Source organism: Asparagus officinalis, chromosome 4 (genome assembly GCF_001876935.1).
Source record: "Asparagus officinalis chromosome 4, Aspof.V1, whole genome shotgun sequence".
Taxonomy (NCBI): Eukaryota; Viridiplantae; Streptophyta; class Magnoliopsida; order Asparagales; family Asparagaceae; genus Asparagus; species Asparagus officinalis.
The window spans coordinates 24,533,454-24,549,148 of NC_033797.1; the positions used below are offsets into that span (position 1 = coordinate 24,533,454).

Here is a 15,695-nt window from a genome sequence, read left to right on the forward strand (position 1 = left end):
TTTAGGGACTTCGACAAATTTTGACAAGACGAGGGCATAACAAATCCAGTCCTACCTCCAGCAAATTATTCTTTCGGCAGCAAAATTTTGACAAAAGGAGGGGCAAAACGAGGGTTTTATGCAGGCAAGAAATCACATAATTGAAATTAAACCGCAGCAAATTATTCTTCAGTAGAATCACTAGCCAACATGCGATGCCCAGGTGTCAGGGATTGAAACGAACCCAGTCCTACCTCCAGCGCCTGCACATGCCACTACATTAACCTCACATAAACTACCCAGTCCCCTTCACGACTACTTACTGGCATCGGCATAATATATCCAGTTATCCCATCCCAATCACAAAAATGACATGATCCTAAATTTGGCTGACCATACCCAAAACCAACTTCTGACACATCGTCTTCCTGATGAAACTACAAACGCAGATCCATAATCCATAATCTTCCTCTTCGTGATATACATTGAAATAACTCCTTTTGTGCTTTGTTTGTCTACCATATCCATTAACCCAAAAATTGCTCCTTCGTCGTTCCTTCCTTTCTCATTTTATCCAATATGTCAACGATCTCACTTAACTTCATCGATCTTAAGTCTTGGGATGTTTTCTATCTGAAAGTCACACTGTTTGTTGGAAAGTTTTGTAATAAGAAAAATAATGAAAGAAATTTGATTTGTATTCTCTCGATCTCGATTACAATTGAATTTCCTGATTATAAAAGAGAGGAGAATTGATCTGAATTCTCCCATTTGTTTAGGTCTGGATTCTTCACGGTGGCGATGAAGTGCCTCCCTCGAATGCTCGCGTCGAGTTTGTTCTCCGTTGACGATCCGAACGTCTTGTTTCACTGGAACGTGGTCTTCTCCTCACGATTTGACGCTGTGGAGAACTTGCGTGGTAAGTTTGAAAATAACTCTTAATGAGTTAATAACTCAGAGCGAGTTTTAGAAGAACTTGTAAAGCAAGTTTTAAACTCTGATCGAGTTGAGAAGAACTCTTAGAAAGAGTTCACAAGCCAAGCCGAGTAATCTCAATGGCTTCAATAAAAGCCTTCCAAGATGATTCAAGAGTTTCTTCAAGTCGTTGATCTCCAAAGCTCCTTGTTACTGAAGTTGAAGATGGATGAAGGCCGATCTCCTTTTTATGACTTTCTCATCAAAAAGTCCAGCCCCTAACTCGGTTGAGTTTACTCCTATTTATAGGGGATTAAGGGGTGTAACCGTCCCCTTAATTCATTCCTAAGTGAGGCTGAATGGGGTGTAACCACCCCATTAAACTGATCCCCAAATCATGGGGAAAACAGTTTTAAAACCATTCAGTTCGTGCTTTGAACGAGTCAAACGCTGAAAAATAGCGTTCTGGGCCCGAACTCTGCGTTTTAGACCTGAAACGCAAAGTTGGGCCTGTTTTAGGCTGAAAACGCACAGGTCGCGCTGCGCAGAGATGAACTCTGCATTCTGGACCTGGAACGCAGAGTTAGGTTCTGCATTAACTCTGCGTTTTTGGACCTGGGACGCAGAGTTGGGCTTTGCATGAACTCTGTGTTTTTGGACCTGGGACACAGAGTTGAGCTCTGTATGAACTCTGCGTTTTCGGACCTGGGACGCAGAGTTGGGCTCTGCATGAACTCTGCGTTTTTGGACCTGGGATGCAGAGTTGAACTCTGCATTTTCAGTCCACAAACTCTGCGTTTTGACTCTGTAGTGCAGAGGCGAGCCTTAGGCGGGCTTAGCGAGCTTCATGCTAAGTCCAATGTTCAGACAAAGTCCAGTCTTGCAGACGGACTTCAGAACTTAACTTGCTGCGAAGAACAGGTCATAACTTTCAAACCGTAAGTCGGAATTGAACGAATTATATATGAAAATCGGCTATCTCGACGAGACGGAATCGACCAAACCAACCCCCTGGGGTTTGGTTTGCTCCGTCAGTTTTGCCAAATTCCTTACGGTTTGAGAGATATCTGCGTTTTGGTTTGAAGAGACCGTTGATTTGTAGTCTCTTTTGCTAGAGCGTTGCAAAGATCGTCATCTTGTAATTTTCGTCTTGGCTCCTTCAAAATGTGAGAATCGTCAGATTGTAACTCCCGATGTTGATTGTGAAGGCTGTTGATTAGAGCTTTCATCAGTTGTTGCGAAGATCGTCAGATTGTAACCTTCATCGATCCACGTGAAAGTTTTCAAATTATAGTCTTCTGAAAGCCGTCAAATTGTAACTTACATCATCGGTATTTGATAGGAATCAACTATCTGCAATGATTTTTAGACAGCCTACACACACCAATTACATTTCCAAAATAAGAAGACATCTCATAATTCATTCTTGAGCACCATCAAGCACAACGCGCCATCTTGCTTTTCTTTTCAGGGTTGAATTTCATGCCTTCAAACAATTGTTTACCGAAGAAATGCGCTGAAAGCTTGCAGCTTGGAGGTTGCTTTGGAGAGAGTTAAACATGGATATGCAGCTGACTAGGCAGCAATCATTTGAATGAGAGAATGAAGAAGCAAGGGCATAGAGATTGGAATTGAAGGAGCAATAGTGGGCAGGAAAATGTTTTTGGAGAAGAGAGCGAATGAAGGAACATTTAAAAGACAGATGGGATTTGAACAGGCGAGCTGCGACCAGCAAACTAGGAACATTTAAGAGAGTAAGCATCAGCAATGTAGCCTGCAAGAGAGAGTACTGTTATTTACAGTTGTTGTATCTGATCAAAATCAAGTTTGTGCAGATATTTAAGATACCTTGAACTTAGACCATGTATATTCCATGAAGTCACTTGGGTTATTACAAAGACAAAGAATGTGAAACAACTCTAGAAGGGCTTAGTGTTATGCTCTAATACCACTTGTTGTACGCGGCGGCCAAACCGATGGGGTGCCGAGAACAAATACCAATGCCGAGAGAGAAGACCAAACAAAACAAAATAACGGCACAAACACAAACAACAAATTTTACGTGATTCGGCAAGTTGCCTACGTCCACGGGGCAAGAAGGGGATGAGTTTTCACTAATAGAGAATAAAAGTACAAATAGAGGTTACAAATCCACAAACTAATCTCTCACACAAAGCTCTCAATCTCTCAAACAAAACCCTAACCAATAGCTCCAGAAAATTCTCTTTTCATGTGCTCAAAATATTCCCAGTACTGCTCTCCAGAAATCCTAAATCGTGTTTAATTTATACCAAACTCAAAACCAAATCAGAACATGAAACTTGTTGCTCTCAGTGAGGCTCTCTCTCTTGAACCATATAACTCCCATTAGACTCATGTTAGAAACAGGGCGCAACTTAGCTTTCTCATTTGCCTGAAAGCAAGATTTACAGTGAGATACCTCTCAGTCCTATATAAATACTAGTATTCCTAGGATATGCTGAGTTTGACAATGACTTGTAGGTTAATGTGCAGAAATGAAAAACTTATTACACTAGTATGAAGGTCTTAAATGTTCTTACTTGGATGCATAATACTCCTCCATTCTTTTGTGGCATCAGCTTTTTGTTGAGGCATTGTGCAGGGTTATAAAGATTTTGTTTCTGCCAAATAAGCTTCGGTATATTTCACCGAATAATTATTACAGTAACTCCAGCTCACCTAGGATGTTCTCCCCCATTTCACCAGCACCTAAGTTCAAACGTGTGGAATTCTTTCATCTAATAAACTAAGTAAAACACACATAAAATTATCCTAAAACAAACATGTAAGAAATTCCCTCTACAAAGACTGCATACACCAAAATCCGGGTTCGGACCAAAACGACCGGGCCTCCTCCGGCAATGTCTTGGTGCATCCATCTTCTAAGCAGAACAAACCACAATCAAGCTGAAAACCCTTCGTATCGCGATGAAGAGTGAGATCCTCCAAGAAATAAATGCAATTCGACTTGCAACCATCGAGCCCGCAAACTTTAGCCGAGATGGAGTGACTGACTCCAACAAATATCGACCGATCTCCCAAACTCTCAACCTTAGTCCAACCCTGCACGCTTTCATTCAGCTTGTAAACATGGAACTTCCACGTTCTATAGCCATTAGCCGAGGAGCGTGAAAACCTCAGCACCACTAACAAGTCACCTGCTGATTCCACCAAATATTTTTGGCAGACAGAACCATTCCCCGCCAAGCCGCCTGTTGTAAGGGGGCCGCCATCGGGAGGAGCATCGATCGTGTCGGTCTTAAAGTAGTCTCGACCGACGTCAAGAACCACCAGCGGGCCGCATTCCCGTATCGCGAATAGCTTTCCTTTGTAACACGTAATGTCGACGTACCGGTTCGGTTCCGTCTCCACGTCGGTCCATTCGCCATCTCCGACCCCGCAAACGGCTAACCTCCTCCGGTTCGACACGATCGAAGCGGCAAAACACGCTCGGTTCGAACCGGGGCTGCCCGTCAGAATGACTTTTTGCATGTAGCATGACCGGTATTTTCGGTATATCCGATGCTGGTAGTCAACCATGATTGGGTGAGGCGGGAGCTGCAGTTTCGCTTTTGAGAAAGGATTAAACAGTTCAATGTTCAGGTTAGCATCCAACGTTACCAGCCAACCATTGGAAGCTCCGCAGATCCAGCGATCGTTGAGTTGGGGGAGGTTAATGCCGCACGTTACCAGCCAACCATTGGAAGCTCCGCAGATCCAGCGATCGTTGAGTTGGGGGAGGTTAATGCCGCATACTGAATCTGCGGAGAGATCGTAGAGACCTCTGACGTGGGTTCCTTCCCTGAGAGGGAGCATGAGGAGCGGGGGCCGAGAGCGAAAAGACCCGCGGACTTCCCTTGCGACTCCTTCCCTGAGAGGGAGCATGAGGAGCGGGGGCCGAGAGCGAAAAGACCCGCGGACTTCCCTTGCGACATCTCGCCACTGGGCACAGACAGACGCAAATACGCCGAGGTCACGAAAGACGAACTTTTGAGCGATATGCACCCAAACATCACGCGGCAGATTGGACCAGTCAGCAGCCATCCCTGAAAAGAAGAGCATTATTTAGGGCTTTTTCTTTTTTTTTCTCAAGAACGCGAAATTTTCCAGCGAAATAAAACAGCGCAAATTTCAGGAACTGAAGCCAACACGCTAATCTCGAGCTAGCAAAAGAGGAAAGGCGCTAAACAACACTCAAGCACATCCAAATGGAATTGTGAAAGCAGGCATATTTCTAAATCTAGATGAAATCATTATTACTGCTGCTGCAGCGAGGAAGAGCGAGGAGAGGCGCGATTTATCGTCGGGATCTAGATGAAATCATTATTACTGCTGCTGCAGCGAGGAAGAGCGAGGAGAGGCGCGATTTATCGTCGGGCAACCGGCGAGAACACCGAGGCGAAGCACGCGAGCTCCGAAGGCGGCGACAGAAGAGCGGAGAAATTTAGGGTTGGGCGTTCACATCGTGTAGCCCGGTCCATTAATAAGATGACAGGGAGGTGGTTGGTTCTGATAGGCACTTTAGTCGGGCGAGTGGCTCACAATACCGCTACGTGTTCAAAAGTAAAAACGTACATAAACTTTACTCATCAGACTGTTATTTTAAAATTGCAAATAAATAGAATTTCATTTATAGAAAAAAAAACCTCAAATTTGAGGAGAGCAGAGTTAATATAAATTACAAAATTGAAATATTTTCTACCCAGGGCATTTAGTTATTCGCAAAGGCTAAAAGGCAAATTAGGTTCTCCATACTCAAATTAGTCCCTCTACTACGTATTTTCTCAACTCGGTCCCTATACTAGGGCTTCATATTCAAATTAGCCCCCCTACTTTACATTTTCTCAACAAATTGGCTCCACTTATACTCAGATGTGTCACATTCGATGTAACCATGTCAGCTTCGGGGTGTTTTCTTCGAAAGTCATCCAAGGTTTATTGTGATTTTGAAAGTTATTAGGGGCTCAGCGTGATTTTTGAAAGTTATTGGAGGTTTAGCGTGATTTTTTAAAGTTCCTAGAGTGGTTTAATGTGATGTTAAAAGTTATTGGAAGTTTACTGTAAAACGATGAATGTTACAATAGAGGAGAACCAATTTGGGTATAAAGTCGCGATAGAGCCTATCCAATTGGGCTTGAGGCCCGGGTCGGTGCCCGGTCCTGACCCGACCGGGCCGAGGTTTGGCCTAGAAACCCGGGTCAAATCGGGTTCCGGGCCTGAGCCCGGGCCGTTTTGTCGGCGTCGAGCTCATTGAGACTACCGAGATCCCTCTCTCGCGGATTGCCGGCCCAATTGATTGGTTGGGAGTCCCAGTTATCTCACCCAAGACCGGCAAACTGGCGAACCCGACTGCGCTCAAGTTGCAGGTTATGCAAATGATCGAAGTTTTTTCTTTTGTTTTATGCTTTAGGTCTGAGTTGCTCATAGTAGGGGAAGAAATTGAATTCTGGAATTTAAATTTCGATGTTTCCCAAACGAAGAAATTGAATTTGAAATTTTAGATTTCAAATTTCAGAATTCAATTCTAGAATTTGAAATCAAATCCTCAAATCCAAACGCAACCCTATTCAAATTGGAATATTCTTAGAATGTTTCAATTTGGAGAGTGAAATTTGGAGATTTTCTCCAACCCACACTCTCTAAACATTTTTCTTTTTATTTGTTTTTTGTTAAAAAAAGCCATATAAATTAATAATGTTGAATATAGTTTACATTAATAATTTTATTTTTAATAATTTATTTGGAAAAAAATAATAACAATAGAAAGGTGTCGACGAGAGCTTTTAAAATGAACCTAATATTAATAATACAATAAAACATATTAAAAAATAAAATCTGAAATAACAAGGACAAAGCATACAACGATAAAACGAGGAAGCAAACATAAACCTCTAATACAACATACCATAGGCCCAACAATACTCGGGGCAGTAATCGAGACGTCACGGAGGCCCAACAATGATTCTCGAGGCAGTAGCCTCATATGGCTTATGGATATGACATGTTTTTTTTGGATTACTAGGATGTAATAATGATATTAACGTATTTGCAATCTTCAAATTTGTTTGACCAACTAGCACAAGGTATTTCCTCTCTTGTTAATTATAGTATTTTGGGAAAGAATTATGATACAGGTTATTGCTTGGCCGATTGGATATACCATAAATGGTCTACTCTTGTACAAACAATACCCCAACCACAAGGGCCTAAGAAGCAGCTCTTTGCTACTATGCAAGAAGGATATCGAAAAGATGTAGAGAGGGATTTTGGTGTTCTTCAGTCACGATTTGCCATTATCAAGAGACCATCACGTTCTTGGGACAAGCGGGGACTACACGACATAATGACTGCTTGTATTATACTACATAACATGACTATGGATGATGAACACGATGCAGAACCAGAGATTATTGTTCATGATGAATCTTCAAGACCTGAAGAGATGGAGATTGATGATGACGAACGATTCCTTGATCGACATAGGAAGATTCAAGATAGGGAAGCTCATTTTATGTTTCAGAATGCGCTAATTGAACATTTATGGCAGAGGCATGACAACGAAGGAATGTAATTTAAATATTATAATTTATGCTTGTATTTTATTATGGGGCAAGTTAAATAAATCCTTGTACTTAAATTTTCATGTCTAATACTTATTTATTTAATTTAAAAAATAATAATTTTATAATAATGCTAAAATAAATTAATCTTAAATTTACTTTGAAGATCTCGACGAGACCTTTCCAAATATATAATTATTTTGAAAATTAGATTAATAATTTTTAACTATATTTATTTGAAATTAAACATCTAATATAAATTACTAAGAATGATGATAAAGTGGTAATTTTTAAGAAATTAAATAGTTAAAAGTGAAAGTTATAAATAATAAAAGTTTAAATAGTAATTTGGAGAGCCTCTCCAAATTATAGCTTCAATCTTCAAATTTGGAGAGTGAATCATCTCCAGATCTCCAAATTTGGAGAGTGATAGAGATGATTCACTCTCCAAATTTGGAGGGATGGAAATTTTGCCGAGTGATTGGAGATGCTCTTAGTTGGATGAGTGGGAGATTAATTTCACAATACCTCTATGTGTCCAAAATTTAAAACGTATATAAACTTTACTCATCAGACTGTTATTTTAAATTTGCAAATAAATAAAAATCATTTATAGGAAAAAAAAACTCAAATTTTAGGAGAGCAAAGTAAATATAAATTACAAAATTGAAATACTTTCTACCTAGGGCATTTAGTTATTCGGAAAGGCTAAAAGGCCAATTAGGTCCTCCATACTCAAATTGGTCCCTCTACTATATATTTGTTAGCGTCTGTGGCTAAACCTGTAATAAAATAGTGAGAACTAAAATGCTGTAATTTAAAACTTTTTTCAAGTTTAGCTGTTGTGCGTTTATGAAACGCTGTGCTTAAAGCAATATTTGACCTACTCCGGTGTAAGGATCCCAAGGCCAAACTGCTTTCAGGAACAACAGTACAATACTCTGGTGTGCATCGACCCAATACTGTTAAGATCTCCTCTGACCTTTCGATCAAGGTAAAGATATCCTCGATCTGTTAAAACCTTTCGGTTCAATAACCTTTCGGTTCAGGCAGAGATCTCCTCAGCCTGTTAAAATCTTTTGGTTCAATAACCTTTGAGTCCTAGAGTGGTTTAATGTGATGTTAAAAGTTATTGGAAGTTTACTGCAAAACACTGAAAGTTACAATAAAGTAGAAGCAATTTGGGTATGAAGCGCCGATAGAGGGGCTACATTTATCAAAAATAAAGTAAGGGGACCCATTTGAGGATGAAGCCTCTACACAGGACCAAGTTGAGGAAAATAAAGTTTGGTTTTCAAATCATTCATAAAGTACGCTGCCACATATGGACTAACTATAATGAACTAGGAGAACACTGTATGTTTGTGCTTGTGTTCGTCTTTCATAAATAAAGATAAATTTATTAGTACACTTATGAATGTCTGAATTTTGGGAGAGACAGATGTTTGATAATATGAGAGTGGGTGAATGCAATAAAAAAAAAGCATTTGGGCAATGCCCAGTGGGTTCCATTGAGAAAACTAAGAGAGAAGGAAGGATTTTTTAGGAAGAAAACACATAGTGCCCATATTAACGTCACCGTGAGTATGTGACATTGTCAAAATAATGACTTATGGAGCTTTGTCGTGAAAATTAGGCTGGGGGTTGAAAACTACGTTGTTCTTAAAGTCTCTCTAACCATTACACTAGAAATTTAAAGTTGCGATAAGAGTTGAGATTTATATTTTCATGTTATAACATGTCCGCGCAATTTGAGCGTCCTTTTTCTAGGCTGAAAATATGACTCACATAACGACATCAATTTTTTAAATATATGTTTTAAAGTTATGCATGGCTGCTAGAACTCAGATGAATGTTGATCTGATACCATCTTGAAATCCTAACCGTTATATCAAAACTCTGAATTTATGATGAGAGTTGAGGTTTATATTTTTATTTTCTAGCAGTTGTTGGAAATGTAATAATAATTTTCAATCTTTATCACCTTTAGTGTAAACTAAACTCATGTAAATTTGTCTGATGGAGAAATTAGTGATCATTATTATCAACTGCTACTACTGTCTTGTAGTGAAAACGCTGGAACTGCCTGAAACTAGCTTTATTTTGTGTATTTTCCGGCAGGCCTCCTTCTTTCTCTTGGATGAGTAAAATTGTTGTTTTCTTGTGTTAGATTAAGGGAGGGGGTCAGCTTGCAAGAACTGTAAATCTGTAATGTATTATTTCTATTTATTTTTGAGGAAGGGTTTTATATTCAAACAGTTTTTGCGAACTTTACTTCACAGGTGTTGATATCTTTTTGCTTGCGTGCATCTATGCATTGCTTGGATGTCCTCTTTCATATGCGCTCTGGTATAGACTTCTATGTTCTGCTACGAGGTAATTTCTTTAGGGAAAAATGCTTCCAGCCCCTAAAAGTCAAGGAAACGTGCTTCTCACCCTCAAGACTTTGTTAATGGGTGCTTTACCCCCAAAAGTAAAGATTCTGTTCTCTGAGCCCTCAAAACACAAAACCCAAGAGATTAAAATATGTGAAAACCATAATACCCTTCTCTCTCTCTTTCTTTTTTTATTAAAATATGATGAGGATTATTTTATTATTTTCGTTTTCTCTCTCTCTTTATCATGATGTACTAAGATGATAGTTGAAATGATTGATGAGGATTATTTTATTATTTTTGTTTTTTATTATTTTCGTTGTTTGTATTGGGAGATTGTTAAAGTTACGGGTTAATTGTTAATGTTACTAGTTAATTGTTAATGTTACGGGTCAATTGTTAAGGTTATGAATCCAATTTTTACTAGTGCTCTCTCTCTCTCTATCATGATGTTACTTTGATGATATTGAAATGATTGAAGAGGATTATTATTTTATTATTTTTGTTTTTTATTCTTTTCGTATTTTTAGAATATTCGTTGTTAAGGATAATGGTTGGTTGTAAAGGTTATGCATTGATTGTTAAGGTTACGGGTTGGTTGTTAAAGTTACGGGTTTGTTGTTAAGGTTATGAGTTTGTTGTGTAGGTTACGGATTTGTTGTTAATGTTACGGGTTTAATTGTTAAGGTTACGGGTTTAATTGTTAAGGTTACGTGTTTAATTGTTAAGGTTATTGGTTTAATTGTTACGATTACGGTTTAATTATTAAGGTTACGGGTATAATTATTACGGTTATGGCTGTGCTGTTTGGTATCTATGGCAAGAGCGCAATTGTCGCATCTTCTTTAAAAAAGAAATTAACAAAACAGAGCTGGTAAAACAGATCGCCAACACAGTGTTGATCAGACTTTCCGCTCTGAGGCTCAAGGACGCTAATGATGTCCCCATTCTCTGCACTGCAATACAGTGAATGGGGACTGCCCATTTCTCCCGCATGAGTCGGTGGCCAAGACTTGCTCATGGATGAAACCAAAAAATACTGGTCTTTCATTCGATCTCGGAAGTTGTTGATTAGACCACAAATGCGTCACTTTAAGAAGGAGAAAGTGTTAAGTGCTCTTTCGCCCCGTCTTCCTTTCTTTTCTCCCTAAAATTACTAAGTTCAGGCTCGCTTTCCTATAGTTTTTTTTTTCTCTTAGGCCGGATACGACATTCCCAACACTCATCCCGATGTTTGTTGTGAATTAAAGTGACCGGGAAGGTTGTTTTCTCTCACCCGGCTCGTGCAGTTAGCCCTTTGAATGATTAGTTTACCTTATCGTCCTTATTTCTGGGATTTCTAATGTCGAGACTTAGTTTGACAGGAAGTAGGGACCAACATCTAACGTTTTGAATCTGAATAGGCACTAAGGCCACGTTCTGTTTATTTCGTTGTCAAAGACAAACTGGAAGACGGCTACTCAACTTTAGTAGGGAAAACGGAAGCTGGCCCCCTCATCATCTGCGTATCAATCAGTCCCAGTTTCAAGAATTGGAGTGAAGGAAGGGAAGCTAAGAGAAAAGCAAGCAAGCTCCCCAGTGGCATCCTCATCGGCTTCAAAACTTTATTTAATGGAGGTTTAGTTGAAGGGAAAGAGGGAGAAAGCTATGCCTTGGATGATAAATATTCGTAGAAGGGGAAGACTGACCTTTGTCAAGAGACACGGCTCTTGCTCTTGGTAGGGCATAATCCCTAACCGACGACTTCTACTCCCTAGTAGACACAGGAATCCTTTTTTATTTCCTCCTGTGGAACCGAAGCTATGACTGCCGCCTAGATCGGGAGCTTTGCTTTCTCTCATTCGGCTTTTTCCAGAGATGGATTGCGCTTGGGAGCTTGCTTGATAGTGAAAAGCGTTTCCCCGCCATAATCTATCGATTTTGCTTTTGTTTTTCGGATGTCCTATCTGTTCTGTCTGTATGCCCTATCGGATGACTTTCTTGCCAGCATGCAACATTCTCCGGCAATGGGCCAGGGGAATTCTCTGAAAAACTACAGACAGGGCGCTAACGGGAGCGAAGAAAACGTTAGGATCGACGGGCTGGTCGAGCTCTTTTGCTTTAAATAAAAGCGATACCGTACTCGAATAGAGGCTCCTGCGCTATACGGCTTCACTTTACTACGCCCAAGCTCTTGCTGGAAGCGAAGGACAAAGTCTGTAAGGAGGAGGTCTTTCTAACCGGAGAGTCGTAAGCCAAGGAACTAGTCAAACACGACATCCATGACACTCGTTCTTCTCTAAAGGAAGCACTTCGTTCCACTAACTGAAGGAAACTTGAGGCGACCGGAGGGAGGGTTACTAGTTCTGTCCTTAAGAAAAGATCATTATCTGAGAGTTAGCTCATCAAGTCAGGCAGGGTATTCTCCATTCCTCAGTTTAGGAAGTCCTTGACTCGGCCAGCATTAGTGGGCGAAAAACATGGTATTCCGCTAGTCAGGCTGGGAAGAGGTAGTTATTAGCGGTAATTCTTAGCGGAGGTATTCTCCTTGACTAGGTTTAGGAAATCTGATCTACTCTAACCGGCCCTCATCAGCCAGTTCGAAGCAAGATATCAATTATTAGGACACTAAACCCACCTTAACTGACTTACAGAGGAATAAGGAAGCTATAGTCGACATTAAGAAAAGGAGATTCTAACCTTAAATGAGTCGAACAGTCCCCCCTAGCCCCCAAAGGGGGAACAGAACACCAACTTCCTTCGGTCGCCTCCCCTGACTCTAATGCCCCTTATGGAAGGGTACCTTCTCTCCACTCGCCTAAAAACAAAGCACCTAAAGGCAGACATAAGGAAGCATTAGTAGAGGCCCATAAAGAAAGGAAGTCAAAAAATAGGTACTTACAACAAGAAAGTAGGTCAGAAAGAGAGGTGTTATCCTTTATCCCATCCTTAGACGCTGATATTACTCTAGCCAGAACTGGTGAAGCAAGTATGAAAATCTAAAGCTGGAATAAAAGACAAGGTCTTTATAACCAGAAAGTTAGTCATACACGACAGCCGTTTCACTCCTGCCCTAAGACTTTTGCAAGCTTCTGTAAAGGGAAGCCCAACCTTTCATTCGCCTTATTAAAGCGACATACGGAATAGGCAAGGTTACATTAGTACAGTAAGTAAAAAAAGGAAAGGTGACCAGTAGGGAGAACACGAAAGTCGTAAAGCCAAGGTGTTCTCCTGTCATCAATCTTATTAGTCCTTGTCTCCACTAGCTTCCGCTCTACGGGCCAACTTCGTGCTAGCTTTCCCTCGCTCGGTTCAAGAACCAATAGACCGGGGAGAAAAGAAGGGATCAGCCAGAATAAATTAGTTTGTGATCCCACGAGAAAAGCACTGCAATCGATCAAGGAGAATCTTTAACAAAACGACCAGTCTTAATGTCCCAAAGAGACAGACGGAAAACCGCTAAGGCTGTACATTTCAGCAGCAGAAGAATCGATTGGAGCTGCTCTTACTCAGATCAACGAGGATGGCAAAGAGCAAGCTGTGTATTACCTTAGCAGAGTGTTACAAGGCCTAGAAGTACGGTACACAGTGATCGAGAAAATATGCCTTTACTTGTCTTTTGCAGCAACAAAACTCAGGCATTGCTTGCTGCCAAGGCAAGCATTTGTCATAGCAAAAGATTTCATCAAGTACATGCAAACCCGGCCGTTCTTGAAAGGCCGGATTGGTAACATTTGTCATAGCAAAAGATTTCATCAAGTACATGCAAACCCGGCCGTTCTTGAAAGGCCGGATTGGTAAATGGATCCTTGCCCTATCAGAATTCACGTTCACCTACCTGCCTCAGCAATCGGTCAAAGGACAGGTTCTGGCCGATTTCTTGGTCGATCACCTGCCTCAGCAATCGGTCAAAGGACAGGTTCTGGCCGATTTCTTGGTCGATCACCCGCTCGACCTTAGAAAAAGGCTGATCGATCAGGATGAGGAACATGTTCTTCTAGCGGACATAATGCCCTGGCGATTCTATTTTGATGGGTCAAGCATCAAAGGCAGCGCAGGAGCGCATCCGCACCCCTCGTTTCACCAACAGGGTCAGAGTCACACTCTTCATATCGGCTCAACTTCCCTTGCACCAACAACGTAGCCGAGTATGAAGCTCTACTGTTGGGGTTAGAAGTAGCTCTATCGCATAACATCAGATCGATCAGGGTAAGTGGAGACTCCCAGTTAGTGATCAACCAGATCACAAAGGAGTATCAGGTGATGGACCCTAAACTAAAGCCATACAAAGAAAAGGCCATTACACTGCTAGCAAAATTCGACTCTGTGGGGATCGAGCATATTAGCAGAGGTGCCAATACAATGGCACAGCTGGCTTCAGCTCAATTGAAGTCGACGTTCCGCTTTTACAACAAATTCCAGCTGTATGAGATAGACAAATCGTGAAACTTGACATCTCCGTATTAGGTAAAATCAACTTTTAGCCAAAAAGCCTGGCTTTGATACATTCGATCGAGTTCTGAGGTCCGTCCATTAGGTAAAATCAAGTTTCTGACTTTCGCAGCTATATGATCGTCACACTTTTTGAAAATGTCTATGTCGCTCCTTAGTCAAAGAAAGTTTCAGCGAAAAAGACGGGTTTCGGGAACTTCAAAATGGAATCTATGATGCCCAGGTCTAGGAAAGGGGTTAATGTTACCTCGGCCCAGGTTCCTGGAGAAAGCGGTCAATCAGAGGCCCCCTATCTACAGATCGGCTATGGAAAGAAAAAGCGTTGACTTTCCAAGCGAAGGCGGCGTTAGTTGCCTTTATTCAGGAAAATTCGAAAATGACTTCTGTATTATATCAGTCTATATTGATGATATAAATGTTATTGGAATGCACAAGGAGCTTACAGAAGCTAGCTCATGCCTAAAGACGGAGTTTGAAACGAAAAAAACTTGGGAAAAACCAAGTATTGTCTCGACCTGCAGATCGAGCATGTTCCTAAAGAAATATTTGTATACCAGTCAACCTATCTGAAGAAGGTCATGGAGAGATTTTAAATGAATAAATCTCATGAACTTAGCACACCAATGGTTGTTAAATCCCTTGAAGTGGATAAAGACCCATACAAACCTAAAGAAGATAACGAGGATATTTTAGGACCCGAAGTCCCGTATTTGAGCGCGCTATTGAAGCACTTATTTATTTTACAAATTGCACCATGTCTGATATTGTATTTTGTGTTACACTTGCTAGCAAGAATTAGTGCATCTCCTGAAAGGAGATATTGAAAGAATGTTAAATATATCCTCTGGTATCTTCAAGAGATCTTTGTTTATTCTATAAAAGAAATTAAAATATGACATTGGTGGGCTATTCTGATGTTGGTTATATGACTGATCCCCATATTACCAAATCTCTGACTGGTTATGTTTTTCTCTGCAGTGGTACTGTTATTTCTTGGAGGTCTATTAAGCAGACTATGTTTACTAGAATTGAAACCACTCAGAGATTGTTCCTCTATATGTGTCCCATGCGAATGTGTAAGGTTCAAATCACTGATAAAACACATTCGATGATCGTGTGACATATTAAACGATGATATTACCCCCGCTGTCTTATCTAAGGACAATGTAACTTGTGTTGCAAAAATGAGATGTGGAAAATTTTTATCCACTTGCGCTCAAAAATAACAATGAAATTAACATAGATAAGTTTGTTCTATGTAGTGATAGTCTAGACGATTTTATCACCAAATCCTTTAATACATCAACTTTTAATTTTATGATATCGTGCTTGGCTACCACGATATGCATAAACTTGAATGTTTGTTGTCTTAAGGGGGAGCGAATTATTTTTCATTATAATCCTGAAGATCAAA

The 15,695-nt window shown here is 40.5% G+C and overlaps 2 protein-coding genes across 2 annotated transcripts; one reads left to right on the plus strand and one right to left on the minus strand.

Annotated features, from left to right (window-relative positions):
- On the minus strand, positions 3,513–5,212 carry LOC109836979 (putative F-box protein At5g55150). The gene is made up of 3 exons (XM_020405055.1): positions 4,829–5,212; positions 4,614–4,759; positions 3,513–4,544 (listed from the first exon to the last, which is right to left on the minus strand). The coding sequence occupies exons 1-3, from the start codon at positions 4,975–4,977 to the stop codon at positions 3,715–3,717; spliced, it is 1,125 nt and encodes a 374-aa protein (XP_020260644.1). The 5' UTR covers positions 4,978–5,212; the 3' UTR covers positions 3,513–3,714.
- LOC109838366 lies at positions 6,947–7,486 on the plus strand. The gene has a single exon (XM_020406817.1). It carries the CDS (start codon positions 6,947–6,949, stop codon positions 7,484–7,486), a length of 540 nt encoding a protein of 179 aa, XP_020262406.1.

Coding starts and splice junctions, on each gene's coding strand:
- LOC109838366 (XM_020406817.1), top strand. CDS start 6,947: ATGATATTAACGTATTTGCAATCTTCAAATTTGTTTGACCAACTAGCA.
- LOC109836979 (XM_020405055.1), bottom strand. CDS start 4,977: ATGCTCTTCTTTTCAGGGATGGCTGCTGACTGGTCCAATCTGCCGCGT. Junction 4,760..4,828: donor GTCGCAAGGGAAGTCCGCGG/GTCTTTTCGCTC, acceptor GGAAGTCCGCGG/GTCTTTTCGCTCTCGGCCCC. Junction 4,545..4,613: donor GATCTGCGGAGCTTCCAATG/GTTGGCTGGTAA, acceptor GAGCTTCCAATG/GTTGGCTGGTAACGTTGGAT.